Source organism: Anomalospiza imberbis, chromosome 2 (assembly GCF_031753505.1).
Source record: "Anomalospiza imberbis isolate Cuckoo-Finch-1a 21T00152 chromosome 2, ASM3175350v1, whole genome shotgun sequence".
NCBI lineage: Eukaryota > Metazoa > Chordata > Aves > Passeriformes > Viduidae > Anomalospiza > Anomalospiza imberbis.
The window spans coordinates 66,386,563-66,405,109 of NC_089682.1; the positions used below are offsets into that span (position 1 = coordinate 66,386,563).

The 18,547-nt window shown below is 40.5% G+C and overlaps 1 protein-coding gene across 1 annotated transcript; it reads left to right on the forward strand.

Moving 5' to 3' along the window:
* Positions 1–3,824: 3,824 nt before the first annotated feature.
* On the forward strand, positions 3,825–17,059 carry CWC15 (CWC15 spliceosome associated protein homolog). Its single transcript, XM_068181461.1, has 6 exons — positions 3,825–3,997; positions 6,033–6,145; positions 7,056–7,144; positions 7,894–8,004; positions 16,329–16,447; positions 16,733–17,059. Exons 1-6 carry the CDS (start codon positions 3,867–3,869, stop codon positions 16,860–16,862), a joined length of 693 nt encoding a protein of 230 aa, XP_068037562.1. The 5' UTR covers positions 3,825–3,866; the 3' UTR covers positions 16,863–17,059.
* Positions 17,060–18,547: the final 1,488 nt, after the last annotated feature.

The window sequence follows — 18,547 nt, forward strand, 5'->3', positions numbered from 1 at the left end:
TGAAGGATCTCTGAGCACCTGAGCTGGGGAATAGACCAGCTATTATTGTTAGGCCCTGGAGACAATATGGTGCTAAACTTCTTATTCCTAAACTAAATCCAAACAAGTTCAATATTGGAAAAACTCTTTATGATTTGAGATCTTTAAACCCAGAAGTTGTGGACCTATGAAGGTTAAGTGCTTCTGCAATGAAATTGAGTTTTTATTTTTAGGAGTCTGGGCTCAGGCATCTCCACTTCACCAATATCCTTCTTTAGTGCTCAAGTCTTCTAAGGAAATCAATCCCTTCACCACAAAACACATCTTCACATTCCACAACCTGGGGGAAGAGAAGCTCCCTGGCGAACAATTTTGGCCAAAGACACAAAGCCATTCCTTTACTATTTAAAGACTCTTCCAAGCTGTTCAGAGCAGGGATGGTGCTAGTTTTGAACACACAATTGAATGCTCGCCTTTTCCTCTAACCCAAGAGCAGGAGAGGTCCCTTCAGTTCTGGGGGTCTTTAATCAAGACTTGATATCTTCTGCCAGATGGATATTACAACTGAACAGTAGGCACTGCCTTCAGGACATGTTACTGAGCAAAACATAACATTCTGCTGCACCATGTCAGTCTAATTAGCCTAACAGCCAGTGCCTCTTGATTTGAAGTCCACAGATTTGTAATCTAGGAGTAACACCCACCATCACAGAATGATGCACTTGGTTCAGGCTGCTGTGATCTGCAGCCCAACAACACCAATTTCCTGAAGCCAGACTTCTCTCTTGAGTTTAAACTGCCTGTAGTGGATGAAATCGTAATCCCATCTCACAGGGTGCCAATGGACGCTTGCAGATGAGAAAATGCAATGCTGGATACTTGGTTACTGACAGATGTAGCTCTTAGGACGTGACACAGTAATCACTGTCACTATTTATTCTACTTCAGAGTGAAGCTTAACTTGCTTAAAATATTTGGTTTCTTTCTAGACCAAAGGTCCAGTTCTTCCAAGTGCTTTCCCTGATGGCTCGTTGATACCAAGGTGCAATTGCCTTTGTTGCTTAGCTCCCCGGACAGCAATAGCTGTGGGACCTCTTGTGGGCTCTCTTCTAAATTGCATGTGGGGCGTCGAGCACTCGGGAAAATGTTCCTGTGTTCATTGGTAGGTACATCAGAGAGCCTTTTACTTCGCATGTCTTAGTGTGGATTTGCAGAAGCTTGACAATAAAGTGCATCTAAAAGGAGCAATAAACACAAGGAAGGAGATGCATTTTAAGAGGGGGAGTTTAATTCCTTAGTGATCGTCGTTTGTGCTTTGGCTTCTTTACAGAGTGCAATGATTACAGAACCACAGAACACTTTGGGTTGGAAGGGACCTTAAAGAGTATCCAGTTCTAAGGCCCCTGTCTTGAGCAGGGACATCTCCTACTAGATCGAATCGCTCAAAGCCCCATCCAGCCTGGCCCTGGACGCTTCCAGGGATGGAGCATCCTCGGCTTCTCTGTGCACCCTGTCCCAGCGCCTCAACACCGTCACAGTAAAAAGCGTCTTCCCTATAGCCAATCTAAATCTATCGTATAAACATCTACACCATGTAAAGGACTTCTCTGCAGGGAGGGCAGGGACAAGACAGGCATAACTCGCTACCTTATAGTCAGACTTAGGCTGATGTTCCTAATACACCCCCCCCGATTAAAAAGAATGCCTAAGGTACTCCCTTCTCCTCCGCCTGCCATTGTTTCTATCCTCCCCTGTTATCCCTCCAAGGCTCCCAGCCCCCTCTCCGTCCCTCCTTGCCCGGACCCCCGCAGCGCAGCCGCCCTTGCTGCCGCGGCAGCCGCCGCCCCAGCGCACTTCCGCCCGGCACCGTCATGGCGGACACGCTCGCGCCCGTCTCTATGGTCAGCGCCGCCGCGTCTGCGGCCCGCCGCGGGGCATTGTGGGTGCTTGGCGGGATTATGGTGGCGGTGTAGGCCCCGGCCGCGCGGGGCGGAGGAGGAGGCTGCGCTGTGAGTACCCGGGAGAGCGGCAGGGAGGCTGCGGGAGGGCTCTGAAGGCGGAGAGGCGGCTCTGGGGCAGGGGGCGTCTGGGGGGAGGCGGTGCTCGGCGAGGGGCCGGGGCTGACGCTGTGATTTGGAGCCCACAGTCAGGGCGCAACCCGGCAAGGCCAAGGCAATTCAGCTGCAGGCCAAGCTCGGTCATTCCCTCTTGGCCGATAACTCCTGGTAGCGCTACAGAGGCTTCATCGAGTATTTCTGAAATCTGAGGGGTTTAGCGTTGAGTCTGGGTCTTTGAAGGCCAGACTGCATACAGACTGATTTAGTGCTGTGAGGAGCGGCTGAGGCTGCTGGGGCTGTTTCGCCTGGAGGAGAGGAGGCTCAGGGGAACCTTATCGCTCTCTACAGCTGCTTGAAAGGAGGTCGGAGCCACTTGGTTGGCCTCTTTTCCCAGGACAAGAGGAAGTGACCTGAAGTTGGGCCAGTGGGGCTTTAGGTTGGGCATTAGGAAGAATTTCTTCACCGAAGGGGTGATAGGACATTGGAATGAGCTGCCCAAGGAGATAGTGGTGCCATTAGCCCTCGAGGTGTTTAAGGAAAGACTGGATTTTGGCACTTAGTGCCCTGGTCTAATTGACAAGGCTGTATTTGGTCACAAGCTGAACTCAACTCAGAGGTCTTTTCCAACCTGGTTAATTCTGCAACCCTAAGAGAAGCAGGGATGCTCTCCAGATAGTTTGTTAATGCTTCCTGAAACTACTGCAGCCACACCACATCTTGTTCTTTACCTGGTTTCATGGATCCCCCCTGTTAAATATAATTAGCACAGGAGAAGTTATGGGAATAAGTGACTTTCCTGGATCATGGGTCGGGCAGAATGTGTGCCAAGAGATCTAAAATGGTTCGCTGAGCTTCAGCTGACTTGTACAGCATTACTGAAAAGTGTCAGCTGTCCTTGATTAACAAGCCAAGGCTAGTTACCATCTCACTTCTTTTTAAAGGTGTTTCCCTCTGTTAATTTTGGTTTTTGAGTAGTCCTTCAGTGGCAGTAACTGTTCTGCCTGACGGAATGTTACTTTCAGCCAGACATTATATTATCACTTTGTTGCTGAAGTTGGGTATTTTGTGCTCTCCTTCAAAGTGACAAACTAACAAAATGAGCTTGGTTTGGGCTCCAGGGTCTCCAGGTCCTGTCAGGCAGTGCTCCCAGGGTGGCTGAGGCTGCTTGGAGCCTGTTTCACTCTTAGGCACAGAAGAGCTGATAAGTAGAAATTTGGGCATCTTGCCAGTTTGGTTTTTAGGGCATGCTGAGTTCCTGCAGTTTCTAGGGGAGAGCTGGTGATAACTTCTCCCTTTTATCCAAGCTTTTTTCCTTGCACTTTGTTTATGTTGCCAGGAGTTCATCAGCGGTTAATGACCAGCACAATCCTAGGCACGCTGTGGCCTCTGTGAGCCAGCATTTCTGGTGGTGGCACCTAGCAATGGTCTGGGGAGTAAAGAAGGGCTCTTCCCAGTAGGCAGGCATTTTTGACTGCAGTTTTTCAGGTGGGGAAAGAGCATAGCTACAAGACTGTACTGCTTGCTTTAAGGATGGGAGATCAGTTTCTGGCTGTTGTTATTTACTTTAAAAATGTAGCTTCATAGTTTAGTTAGAATCCATGTATCATTTTCTAAGCGTATTGGAAGAGACTCTGTTGTGAAACCTGAATATATTCTGTCCAAAAATTCTACTTGAATTTTGAGGATCATGTGCTGAGTGACAGCTGGTATACTGTAGTGGGACTTGTCACTGCTTCTTCAGTTCCAGGAGCAAAGTAGCTCCTAATGAGTGTCTTACACAGTGAATTGTAGTAACAACTTGTTTTATCCCTTGGTTCTGTAGGAGTGAACATGACGACAGCAGCAAGGCCAACGTTTGAACCTGCAAGAGGAGGAAGAGGAAAAGGTGAAGGAGACTTAAGCCAGCTATCCAAACAATATTCTAGCAGAGATCTTCCTTCTCATACGAAAATCAAATACAGGTTAGTATAATTTTTTGAGTGTCAGGGCAAAGCAGGCTGGGAATGACTGTTTTGTTATGAGTGCTACTCTAAAATTTTCTCAATACATATTGATGTGCTTGACACTGAGCAAGGTCCACAGATTGTGCAGGAGTGCTGAACCAGTGGGCTAAAAGTGAAAGTCTCAAAAGCAGAGCTAGGAGCTCAAATGCATTTTAGGTGATTTGGGGAGGTTTAATTTTAGTGATAATTTGTTGCTGTTTATGTTCACTCATTATCAGAAGATGAACATTGCAGATGAACTTCTTGGACAGTGAAGTGGAAAGTGAGTTGGCATTGTGGCTGAGCCACAGGGAGTACTGTCACTTGCAGAGCAGGTTGGGGTGCGAGAAGTGAAGTTGAGCACATCTTAAAAGCAGGAAAACCACATCATGTATTTGGCAAAGGACCACTCTGTAAGGGCATTGAGAGGAGGCAGGGGAGCCATGGAACAGCAGTCAGGTAGTGGGATGTGTTGGAAGAGCTGATGTTAAGCTGCAGGTGGTTTATGCAGGTCCTGGGAGAAGAAATTTCTTTAACCAATGAGAAAGATAATGTGATCTTTGGAATATTTTCCTATGTTTGAAATTAATAATAAATTTTTAACTTTTTGAAAGAGTAAATAAAACCTGGAGTCAGTATGATAGAATTTAAATTAAATGTGTCAATCTAAAAATGTTCTTTTTATCTAATTGGTGTTACTCTTGTCAGTGGAATTGACAGTTAAGGTTTTACTTTTGCACTTTTTTGTGTAGATATTTACCCTGTCACCTGTTCCCTCCTGCCCTTTTGGTTTTTAAGAATATATATTCATAAGGGAGCTGAGTGTTTTGGAGAATACCAAAACAAAGAACACGGAAAGTGCTGTCAAATGTGTTTTGCTGGTATGAGGAAAATTCCTGGTGGTTTGTTTTGTAAAAAATGTGGGGTTTGGAACACCAGTCTGTTGCTTTGGAAGAAGTCTGTGGGGATAGGTACGTATGGGAACACAGAATGTATGTTTTAAATTCCTCCTTTTGTGTGAGAGGGAGCATCAAGTGTCTTCTGTTCTTCCTCCCAAATACCTAATAAAAAGTTGTCTTTGTTAAATTGCCAGGACTGCATCACTGCAGGAAAAGTCCAGTGTTTCAATTCCACTCATGTTTGTTTGCATGGCACAGGGTTTGGGGAGATTTTGCAGCTGATTCCAAATTCAGTTTTTTAATTACAAAAGCAAATTAAATGCTTCATCATAAAGACAGGCTGTGCAAACAATGTGTTTATAATGGCTTATGTCTGGGTTTCTTCCAGGCACTCTTACTTCCAGCACTGAGTTCACAGAGAGTTGAAAGCAATTGCTGCTTGTTTTTATTCACTAGTTCTTTTCAAGACATCCACAAAAATTTCAGCAGCCTCTAGGTGGAATTTCATCTGGCCCAGATATATGTAGTTCATTGCTTTTTGCCAGTGTTTTGTTTCATAAAATAGGGATGACATGTATTTACGAGGTGTTTTGCCTGTTCTCCACATTTTTTTATTATTGGTCATGGTCTGTGCTCATGGAGAAGAAAAGGTTCGTGGAAAGGATGTTCTAGTGTTGGTCTTTATAGATAAGTCTTAGAGACTGGGTTTGCAGCAGAAGCTTTGGGTGGTAAAGCAATGAAGAAAGGTGACCATGATGTTTGTGGATGTCTACTAGGACACTGGGATTGGACTGCTGGAGAACAGAATATTTCAACATAGTGAAATACAGACAGATGTTACCATCCTGTTTTCTAGGAATTTAAGTAGGGTCTTTCCATTCATTCAAGAGCCACCAGAAGGAGCAGGAGCGTGTGGGGTGGCAGGTTTGTGTGTGCAATGCATATGTACACAGGAGGGCTCTGCTGAAGAGAGAATAAGCATACATTTACATGGAACCCATTTCTGGTTCCCTGTCCTTACCTGTTCAGCCCAGGATTTACTGGCCTCCATGAAAAAATTGTCCTGCAGCTGCAGACTGTCAAACTCCAGGCTTTTTCCCCATTTGTTTTTTTAGACAAACCACTCAGGATGCTCCTGAAGAGGTGCGTAACCGTGATTTCAGAAGGGAGCTGGAGGAGAGAGAGCGAGTTGCTGCCAGAGAAAAGAACAGAGACAGACCAACCAGAGGTAAAAACAGAGAAACAAAGATCCTAACACCTTTGTGGAACATAGTTCTTGCATGAAATCTGGTGTTGTAGGAAGTTTCCAGTTGCAGACAGCATGTCATGAGAGTAGAATTTAAGGTATTGGCCTGATAGTTCAGAGCTGTTGACCTGCAAGGGAATGTCCACTGGCTTTCATGCTGGCTTCATGCTAGCAGAAATCTAGGCCAGCCAGTAGAAAAGCATGTCCAGCTGATACAGTGGAATTGTAATAAATTGGCAACCAGTGTGTACAGCTAATAAAGGGCTTTTTTTTTGTACTTGGACGAGCAAGACAGGAAGGAGAAAGAGTAGTGACTAATCTTTTGCTGTTATAGCACCAGTGTAACAATAAATCTGTTTGAAAGTATGCTATTCTTTTCAGATATGGTGAAGTAATAACAAAATCAAAGAGCTTTTTCAGAATTACTCATTTTTAGTATTTAAGTACAACCTCTTGTACTTTAGGTTTAGGTGTGAACCTATTGCATGGCTTTCAAAATCACAAAAGAAAGTAGATGTTGTTTGGACCAAACTAGCCAGCAGTAATGCTTGGGGATCATCCTAAATGGGAACCCTCCAGCTGGATATATGTAATAAGAATACTTCCCCACATCTGTTTATATGTTTTTTTTTTTTCCTGATTGAAATAATAATGACTTCAAAAAACTTGTGGAGGCCAATTTTTAAGGTTGGGATGTTACTGCTGTTCTTGAGGCTTCCCTAGGGGGAGGAATTAACATGGACATTAAGATTGAGAAGTGAGGGGAAAGTAAGCATAAGCTTGATTCTCTTACTCTAATGCAAGACAAATTATGAAGATTTTTGCTTTCTGACATTAGATGCTGGTAAATTAAGTGACTTAGACACTTTTTGCTTTTGCTCTTACACCATAGAACATACAACATCATCTTCTGTGTCTAAGAAGCCTCGGCTAGACCAGATTCCTGCGGCAAATCTTGATGCAGATGATCCTCTTACTGATGTATGTATCTTCTTTTCAGTCTTCTTTCCTTTCATTACCCTGCCTTAAGGATTTGCTGTTAATGCTATATATACTTCTAGGTTGCCTAAAGATCTCAGACAGGTTCCAGTGTATTTTACTTTTACAGCTTCTGTACTGTGGTGAAAGTCTAGAGTGGTTCAGAGGATTCTGGTCCATGCTGTGATGGTATTCTTGGAAAGCACAAAAAATCTAGGAAACTGAAAATACCATTTATATTATGGGGAATTACCACTGCCTTAGTAAGGGTAGAACTGTTGAGATACCTGCAAATGACTGTCTGCATGAGCAAAAAATGCTTGCCTTTGACTATGCTTCTTACTGCTTACATCTAGGAGTTAAGTCAAAGGTTTGACAAAAAGCTCTGGGTTTTTTAATCCTATGGTATTTGGTCCCAGCAGTACTGGACAGGTTAATCAGGCACACAGAATGACTTGTATCACAATGATTAGAGAGTGACTGGAGACAGCCATTCTCTTGAGTCTGTTAGTTACGTAGTATTTTTAATTGCAGTCATCCAAAAAGCACAAACGTGTTTTTCTCTTGACTTTATTATAAAAGAGCAAAAACCCTGTTTGTATTGTATTTGTTGCTACCCAAGTACTTCAGAAATCAGTCAGCAGTACTTCAGAATCAGCCATCCAATTGTAGCCTTAGTTGGGCAGCCCAGGGCCATTTTTTATTAAATTAAATGACCGGGCTGATTCTTGCCTTCAATTTGTTACTATTAGGAAGATGATGAAGACGAGGACTTGGAAGACAGTGATGATGATGACACTGCAGCTCTTCTGGCTGAACTGGAAAAAATCAAGAAAGAACGAGCTGAAGAACAAGCTCGAAAGGTAAAGTCTCACACATTAAAAAGCACCTTTTTATGTGAACTGATGTCTGTTAAAACTGGTGTGCCTTAAGTACTCGGAATGAGTGAGAACTGGTAAGCAAAGGGCTGTTCAAACCTCAACTCAGATACGATGGATTTGTTCTTCTGTCTAATCATTATTAAGAATTTTTTTCTATACAAGACATACTGAATGTTTTACTTACTGAAACATTTTATTCCCTTCTCCTCCACTTTGTACAGGCAGTGAGTCAAGATAATCTTGATTTCATGTGTAAGTCCTCTGCACTCAGCTGTCATACCAAAGGATATAGTGGCATTAGTGAGCTGAATGCAATGCGGGGTAATTTAGTTTGTTAACTAGCTTTTAGGAAACAAGAAATACTATTTTTATTTATGAAATGAAGATGTGTGCTTTTTGGTGCTGCTTCCTGTCGTTGCAGGTTTTATACAGTAGTTGTCCTTTTGCAGCTTTGGTGCTGCAAGGAGCGCCAATTTGAACTGTAAGACCAGAACTATTTTCATATGATTATACACAGGCAAATTCATTTGAAAGTTGTCTCTGCAAAACCAAATAATAATACAGCAGTCTTTTCAGAACTGGGAAACTCAATTCACATGTAGCTTTCATGCCTCTCTGTAATCTCTCTTTTTCTACAGACAGAAACACCATGTTCTGCCCTTGAAAGGGGAGGAAAGTCCCCTTTGAAGTAGTTACAGATGTTTTCTGTGAGTGAGATTAAATACTATGCTGGTGGTGCTATTACGTCCTTGGTGTAAGAGGGAAGGTTGGGATGGAGTGCATTAGCAAACTTGCTAACTATTGATTGGACTTCTAGGTACTGGGAGTTTGGACTAGTTTCTGGGAGTGGTTTGTGTTGTCAAGCTTACCAGGTTTTAGGTTCATATTGGGTACTGGTTCTAACATTGTATTGCAACAGAGTTTAGAGTCCAGGTATTTCATCTGCACTGCTGAAACACTCTCCTCTGGTGGTGCAACAGAAGTAGTGGATATATGCAACATTCCCTCATCTGCTTTTACTAAGTGCTTTCTCTTTTTGAGTAGGGCTTAAATAATTTTAGTGCTTTTGTGAAACTTTGGTGCTTTCACCTGGAGTAGTTTTGTATGTTTTTATAAGTATACTCTCCATTAGTGTAAAACAAAACAAAAGCCATCAAAAAGTCTGTCTGAAAACCAAGCCACCTGTCACCTGTGTATAAACTTATCTGAGGTATTTTTTTAGAACATGCTAAATAAGCACATTAGATGCTGATCAGGAGACTAATCAAAGGCTGCTCTGACAACGTAATGTTTTAGTGCCTCTGAACTACTTTTAACCTTTCCTGTAGCTTAACATACACATACATAGTTTAATGTTTTTCATGAATGCTTAGCTGGCAATGAACAGGGCTGAGCTTCCAGCAGACAGACACTAGGAACAGCTAGGAGAGGGTAATGTTTTAACTGCTGTTGGCAGCATTGTAATTGCAAACCTGTTCTTGGCTAACAATATAAAAAATTACCTTTAGACTCAACAAGGCCTGTAAAACAAGTGAGCTCTGCAGTTTTGCACTTAAATAGTATGCAAGGCTAAAAGCTGTACCATGCTGTTTCATTGCAGAAATTGTGCTGCCCAAGACTGTTGCTACTTGATTGCCCATCTGGCCTGTGAGAGGTCTTCTGCATTAAAGGATATCTGAAAGTATGTTTTGTGTCTTTATCTAGGCATTTGAGGCACATCATGAAGCAATGAAATTGTCTTGTAGTAACAACCTGGTGAAAATTACTTAAAAACACTGTCAACAATTCGACCATGTATTCCTATGTGAAATGTACTAAACTACAAATTAAGTTTAGCCATGTGTAGGAAAGATTTTGACTTCAGTTGTCCTTGCACAGTGCTTAAAATGAAATTGTAGGTCTGTGTGGATTTTCCACTTTGCTTGATAGTTGAAGTTATGCATCAAGATTAAACAGCATAATTTGTCACTTTTCAGTGTAGAAAAATTGAATTAGGAAAATAATAGTTAGTAAATTGCAGCTCAGTAAGTAAATTGCTTCTTTTATCATATGTGGAAAGTAGGAATATCATAATCTCTCTGAAATTGTAATTTTGTCACTAGAGGGTGCTAAAAGCCACGAAGTATTTGGGATAGCGCTTGTTTTATTTTCCTGTCTCTTGGAGGTATAATGTGTTACCTTCATGGATGCTCTCCTTACCCAGCACCAGGACTTGTAATGTCCAGTGCTGCATGCATACTGAATAAAATAATGTTATTTATTTGCAATAGTGCCCACTATTGCATGCTCAGAATCTAGACATACAGTGTTTATCCTTTCCCTGGTTGGTGACAGGTAGGGCCTCTTTAAAATTGCATCTTCAATAAATAGAGGGTGCTCTACAGGTACCTGAAATTTTATTTTCTTATTATTTTTTGGGGAATAGGAAACTAAGACTATTTTGATAGAAGAAGTAAAAGCCAGAGTGGTGCACAGCCTTGGAAAGAGTCTTTAGGACTAAGGGTCATCTTTGGAAAGAAGTCTTCTGTTTGTTGGCTTTAGTGTGCAATCTGTTTAGATTATGCCTTATTTTCCATGGCTTTGGAATAAGGTGTTACAGGCTAAGCGTTTTAGAGTTATTTTATATAAAATCCTTTTTCCTTAAGATGCATGTTATTCCATGCTACTATGTACTGCAAGCCATAATTTAGACCTAATTTTGTAAGTAACTTTGTATTAATAATTCAGACAACTTCAGGATAGCATCTCATGGAAAGTCTTAACTGTGCAATTGCTGTTAATCCAAATCCATGTACAGGAATGCTTTACCTGCTGAAATGCTGCTGTCCATAGACAATGTGGGTAAGCCAGTGGCCAGGCAAAGTGAAACTGTGGAGTGAATACCTCCCTTCACACTGATCATCATTTTCTAACCCCATTGATATACAGACAGATTAATGTGTCTCTTCTTGTCATCTTCTTGGAACATTCCAGGGTCTTAATAAGATTAAGTGGGTAAACTACGGTAATGTATCCCAAACCTGTGCCATATGTAGATTTTTCCCTGGTACTTTAGCTACTTTGATTTATTAAAATGCTAGTACAATTACTTCTGAGACTTAATTTAGAGTAAACTGTATTTTTGTTAAGTCTTCACTCATCACTTCGGTGTCCATTATTTAAGCTGCCCTTAAAGGAGAACAGCTTCTTTCCAAATGCATCTGTGCTGGAACAGCAGTTAAAAACAAAATATGAGAATCTGCTTTTTACAGGACGTCCTCTTCTCTGTTAACTTCCCTTATGGGTAACACAAATCTCCATAGAAATCCTCTAAATCTAATTTTGACAATATTAATATTAAGAGGTTCTAATAGTTTGTCAGTCAAATAAACAGTTCCTCTGAAAGCTTGTTAGGGTCTCAAAATGCTTAGTTCCCTGAAGTTATGTAGAATCATTAAATAAATACTATGATGTTTTTAAAAAATTGTTTGACCGTGGGATGATTCCAGCACTCTCCACCATGCATGAAGAGAAGCAAAAAGCTCTCAGTCATTTGAATGGCAAATATTCAGAATCACTAGAGAATCATAAAGCTCACCAGGAAATTCTGGTTTTGAAAGCCCTTTCTGTGGAATTATTCCAGGTCTGTATAAAACTGTACAAACACTAAATCAGTGTCTGTGTTAACCATCCATGGATAGGTTTCAGGAAACATGTCAATATTCTAAATTAAGCTTTACAATGTTCTTGTTTTTCAGTTTTCAAGTGCTTCCTTAGAAACTGAGTTAAAATAATTAAAAAGAAACTTCAAACCAGTGAGCAGCTGAATGTATGTGTGCAGTTCTGGAAAACCTGTTTTAATATCCAGTTGTTTTTTGCTTAGCTGAGAGCAGACCTAAAGTTTTCAATTTGTTTTCTTAACAGTTTTATTTCACCACGTTTCTCTGTAACTGAATATATTACTTTACCAGTGGTCAGAGTAGATCTTAGCTCTGCCCCCTGTTTTAGCCATGTCACAGGCTTTCAAATAAAACATCAGAAAATGAGTCTTGATAGATATTAACCTTTTCATGTAAATCTTAAGGGTCTGACTAAAACTAGATACAATGAGTGATTAGAAAATTTCAGTAAAGAGGCAAAAGCAGATGGCAGAGTATGTTTCTACATTCAGTGTTCGAGACATGCCAGGAACACTTAAACCTTGCCAGGAACTAATGATAATATCCCTTTCCTTGTGGACAAAATCACAACACAGCTGCATGTGGACACTGCCGTTGTGATTACTTGGTGCTCTTCGTTTTTGAAGTTTCAGTTAATTATTTGAATCTCTGTGTTGCACAGAGTTAGTAACTTGCACAGGGTCAGATAACTGGGGTGTATCTGCATTCTTGAATTTCATTCCCTGCCGCTAAAGGCAGTGCTGTCATAGTTTGTCATTCAAAAATTAGCATTTAAATCAGGCTAGGCAATTTATATATTTTGAAACTTTTTTCAGCCTTTGATGAAATGTGAATATTTCAGGTTTTCTTTCAGCTGCTCAACATCTATAAAAACTGAGTAGGATAACTAACTTTAATACAGTGGAGTCATTTGGGGAATTTCAGCACTTTCTGCAAAAGTAGTCTTGCTCTGTGCTAAGGGTAGGAACTATGCTCAAAATAAACATGGTAACAATGTTTTTCTTTCCTACTCTGTCAGAAACAGATATGCCAAACAAAGAAATTCCCAAGATTGCCTCTACCACTCATGTGCCATTTCCCAGTCCTCTGCAAGTGTAGTTGAATTAAGTCAATACAATTTTTTTGCTAGCAGTAATCAGCTGTAGACAGAATTCAGTTGAGCCTGAAAAGCCAAATTGTTGGGGACAATGTACAAGTTGTGCTTGTAACCTGCATGGTGGTGCAGTGGAGATGCAGTCAGCAGAGCCTGGAGTGTGTTTGGTCTCCTGTGTCATAATTTAGCGTGAGCACTAATCTAGTGTGAGCACTAAAAGCTGTCTTGGCTCCCTGTTGTATCCTCTGAGTCTCTGCCAATTTGTGACCTCCAGGTGCCTGTGGGACCATGTCCAGCTGTTGGTGTCTTAACCCAGAGCTAAAGCCCTCTTTTAGTCTTACACCAGTGCTTGCCGTACAACACTTCTTAAAAGTGTTATTTCAGCTTTGATTTTTTTTTTCCTATCACCACATTTTATCACTTAATGTTTTTCTTTGTTATCAGAAATCAAACTATGTCAGGCTGACTGAGGCTGAAGGTTATTATGCAGGTTATGTCAAAGCAGATAAAGGTTAGGGTGATGTGTAACATGCCTTTTAAAAATCTTAGTGTGGAAGATTATAATGTGCATCTGTGTGTAGGAAGTACATGGCAGTACTGTATGCATACTTTTTATTATTCTTAATATTGGCTTTATCTTTCTCTAGTGATTCTGAATATTTGCCATTCAAATGACTGAGAGCTTTTTGCTTCTCTTCATGCATGGTGGACAGTGCTGGAATCATCAGCTTTGTAGGAATTGATGAGATTAAACCTGAAATGGGGAAAGGGAGGGAAGAGGAACTGCAGTTCTTCCTGAAGAGGTGCTGGCTGACTCCAGTCGATTTTTGACCACTAAAAACTTTGTATGTGAAGTGCATTGTAGTTCTCTGTATGTCAGTGGTGTGTGGATGCATTTTCATGCATCATAAAAACCCAAACCAAAATAGTAATGTCTGCCTCAGTAAGGTAATGCATGATGCACAGGTTCAGTGACTTTGGATCATGGCTGAAGTTAATGTCTTAGAGGACAAGGCTGTGCCATGATCTCCGTGCCACCTTCAGAGGAGTTCACCTGGCTGGAGTCCAGCTCTAAAATGAGAAACTGCTGCATCTGTTTGCATGTATAAACTTGGAAGAAGTTCTCTCCACAGAACCATTTTTCAATAGAGGACTATTAATTTCTTACAATGGTCTTAGTAGTGCTACCTTATCTTGATTAGGAATTTTTGGTTTGTAGCCTTTTCATTTGCTCTCGGTGTTTTTCCCTGGCCTGTTGTATTTTCAAAGCCTCACTTTTAATGGAGCATTGGAGATTAAAGTTAGTGGTGCAGAGCCCACCTCATTTTGGATAACACAGAGAAAACTTCACATGCTTGCATCCCACTCTAAATTTGCTAATGGTCATAAGCAGTATTTGATCACCTCCTGGGAGGTACCTGAACATCACTACTGGGTTTTGGCTTGTTCCAGTATTCAAGATTTTGCTTGGTTTCGAAGCAGTGCTTTGCATGCATGTGCTGTACAACAATCTGAGGGCTGCTGGACTTCTGGTGGGAGCACATGGCAACAGACTGCAGTAAATGGGATTTCATGGCTCTTGGCTATTCCATGTTATCTGGAAGGAAGATGGTAAATCAAAGGTTGGCATTCTGTGCATAAGCAACTGCATGCATTTCTTTCCTCTGATCCACAGAGAAAAATATAATTCAAGTGTATATTTCTAATATGTGAGGAAATTGCTGTTGCATATAAAAAAATTTTGTTCTCCATGTTTCCATATTTACTGGGGTGATAATAAGAGAAGTTGGACTGCAAATGTTAGATTTAGAGCTGTTTGAAAATTCAAAACCTCAGTTGATTTGTGTTAATAACTTCTAATTGTTGTTGTTTGTGTTAAAGCTCCATGGATACAGTAGCAGTAAAGAGCAAGTTTTTCCGAGGCATATATTTTAATAAGGGCATTACAGGGCTTGTCCTGAAGCTGTGCTTTGTTTTTGAGCAATGTGCCCTTCTGGGGAGCTTTTCCTGTCCCACTGGCAATTCATTGCAGCTGGTTCTACATTTTACTTGTGAGAAGCAGTGTAATGGTAGGTGTTTTTTCATAACTAAAACTTGAGTAGATTTTGAAAAGTAAAATCTCTACCAGCGATCCTGCATCATCTACTATTCGTTTGTACATTAAATCCATGTTCTTAAGAAAGCAGAGGTATTTTAAAAGAAAATTTCAGAGAATCACAGGATAGTTTTGGTTGGAAGGGACCTTAAAGGTCATCTACTTCCAACCCCCTTGCTGTGGTCATGGACACCTTCCACTAGACCAGGTTGCTCAGAACTCCATCCAGTCTGGCCCTAAACACTTCCAGGGATAGGGCACCCCTCCAAAATTTCACATGCCTATCAATTTAATGGAAAAATACTGTACATTATAGGTAATAATAAATAACTTATTGTTGATTAAATGTTAGAAGCTAGGGAATTCTGGCTAGCATCAGGATCGAGTTTAGCTTTTAAACCTTGTTAACTCCATCAGCAAGGAAACTGTCTCCTCTCTTGGGATCTTGTAGAAGTCCTCAACAATTAATTTTCTGCAGTTTTTGGTTTTTTTTCCCAGCTTGGGAAAAACCTTGACCTCATGATCTCTTTGTTTTTAGTTTATATAATTTTTAAAAGCCACAGTTTGATTCTCCTGCAGTGCTAATGAAGTTTCAGTTCATTTTTTAACCAGTGTCTTCAGACAATTCTTCAGAGTAGGAAACCTACTTAGTTATCCTCATTTAAAGAACTACTTTCTTTCCCTACTAGTTCTTTCATCAAAGAACACTCCCTGCAATATTTGTGAAAGCTTGTGGAAAAATATGTACAATTAATAGTAAACGTTATTTTTGAAGTCTGTAAACATTTAAGTCACTAGATGTGCTAATAGAGCTTAGAAGTGTGGGCAGTAAAATTACTTTGTGTTACTTGTAGTGCATTGCTTCACTTAGGCTTGAGTTACATGCATTTGACAGTACAAGGACAAGAAAATTTGTCTGCTTCTTAATATTGAAACACTTAAATAGTCTTATGACATCCTCTGTTCGTTTCACTGTGGGGTTCTCAATATTCTTTTTAATTAGTCCCTTGGAAAGTTGTAATAGTAAAATCCAAACAGCTGCTGAAAACAGAAGTTTCAGTGTGCTGTATGGTTTATTCTACCTAGTGAATATTGTATGATGTGCTGTCTTTTCTCATGAGGATAAAGAAAACCTTTTAATATGTATACAGTTTTTAATGTAATAAATATGTATATGGTAAAGCTAGAATTTACCTGAATGTTTGATGATGCATCAGAGCTAAGTAGAGCCGACAGAAGTGTTGCTACTTTGACAGTTTATTAGCAAAGTTAAGCTCTGAAGAATATCTCTGCTCCTATCCTTATTCTCCTCATATGCAAGTGCCAAACACTCTGAAAAATCTGAGCTAAGAATTAAAGCTCCATCTGTGTGAGTGTTCAAAGCTAAAAAATGTGTATCTCTACCATCTAGAGGAGAAAAGTGGCCTAGAAAAATAATATGTCCATTTCTGATTCTCAGGAACAAGAGCAAAAGGCTGAAGAAGAAAGAATTCGGATGGAGAACATCCTGAGTGGTAACCCACTGCTGAACCTCACTGGACCAGCACAGCCTCAGGCAAACTTCAAAGTTAAAAGGAGGTACTGTGCAGTCTGTTCAGTGACACCCATCCCCTTGCTGAGTCTTGCTGTCCAGAGTCAGAAAATGTTATCACTGTAGCTGGTTTCTATTTCCTTCCTCAGGTCTTGTCGCAAGTGTGTAGGAGAGAGCTTAGGGTAGAAAAATAGATCATCTTTTCTGAAAGACTAAAATCTAATCCTAATGACTGGTTGTTCTGGAAGAGGGTCAAACCCCATTTTTATGTTTTTGTATATCGCACCTAATTTTCATACAAGCTTACTGAAATGAAAAACTTCTGTTTTCAGGTGGGATGATGATGTTGTCTTCAAGAACTGTGCCAAGGGGATAGACGAAACAAAAAAGGACAAAAGATTCGTCAATGATACTCTGCGATCAGAGTTTCACAAAAAGTTCATGGAAAAATATATCAAGTAGTGCGGAAAGGACTTGGTAGGTTGTGGCTGTTCCCTTTCCCTCAGAATTTAAGACTGAATGTTTGGTCATGGATTCTCAAATGCTTTTCCAAGATCAGCAGCAGCTTCATAATTAATAAGAGCTGTGTCTCTGGAGTTTTTATTCCTGCGTATTGTTTTCCTTTACAGTTTTAATTAAACCAGTTTGTGTCTCATGAATGTCTTTTTTCTTCATGTGTGTTTACTTTTACTGCTGCTGATCATTTAAATTGCTTTCCAAAATGCCCTGTATTTGTAGTGATGATGGTTTGTAACTTACACAACTTAGATAGATGTCAGTATTAATCAAAGGTGAGGAAGAGCTGAGTATGGTAAGCAGTGTGAGCTGAAAAGAACCATACTTGCTGTAGTAAACTGGACTTCCTCTTAAAAGCTAGTTAGAAACTTAGTTAATCTTTGTTTTTAGTTTTTTTTTTCAGTCTGTATGTGCGTCCTTTAATGGTAATAATAGAAGTGTCAGAAACTTGCAAATGTTTTTATCAAACAAGTGATACCAAGATACCATAGTACACTTTGTTTACTCCTCTAACGTCCATTTTAACACTTAAGATGGTATAAAATATGAATGACTGCAAAAAAAGCTAAAATGTGAAGGGTTTATTTTTTTTCTGTTCTCCTGTTATCTCAGTTGCATTTGAAATTTTGGCCAAGTGATACACTGGATAGGAACATAACACTTTCAAAATGGAGTAGTTACTTCCCTGCCTAGGAGGTGACAGTGGCAGAACTCAGATATATTTATGTAAAATTCTTGCCCCTTTCCTTGCCTATGTTATGCTCAAATGGGTTTGTTCTTACAGATGCTGTTTCTTAGTATTATTTTCAATTTCTTAATTTGAAAACTTACCTGATTTTCTTAAGACTGTAAATGTAGAGCACAATGTTTCAGATTTTTGTTTGGCATGAATGGTATCCTGTAAAGGCTTTCCTTAGCTTTAGCTGTATTTGCCACCCTTTCACTAAGCTATGCATAGCGTACTAATGCCAGCAGCTCATACCCGCCTTTACTTGGAAATGAGATTTTCAGCATGCTTGGGGTCCTGTGAGCTACTGCAGGAATATGTGTTTGTGTTATTTCTGCTGCCTGCCTTATGATAGAAATGATTCTTGGGAAGCAGAAAAATGGGTGTAGTTTGTAAATCACTTAAAATAAAGCTACTAAAATCTTGGCATATAGGCAACATGTTTAGAAGATGGGAAGAAAAGAAGTTAAAGGCTGTCCTTGTCAGGGCCTGGCAGTGCAGAAACCAGCTGCTGCTTTAGGTCCAGCCTAGCAGCATAGTTGTCATGGCAACAACAAAAAAAATACATTGGTCTCACAGTATTGTGAGATCTGATTGTTGTGCCAAAGTGAGTGAGCGTAGAGTCTTACTGGATGGGGAGACATAGATGGAATGCCAGTTCAATGCCCTCATGGAAAATCACATGTGCAAAGTGACTATCATTTGTGTTCCTGAAGTAATGTAACTTTTCTTGGAAAAAATAACTTTAGAGAAGTCAGATGGCTGGGGTTGAATGAGGCCTTCCACAGGCATGCAGGCAGCTGTTCTGCACACCTGCAGGAGCATCCATTTCTTAAATTGAGGCATAACGCATAGCTGTGCTGGGTCATTTCTCCCAGTAGCTCCCTCCCTTGTGGGTTCTGGA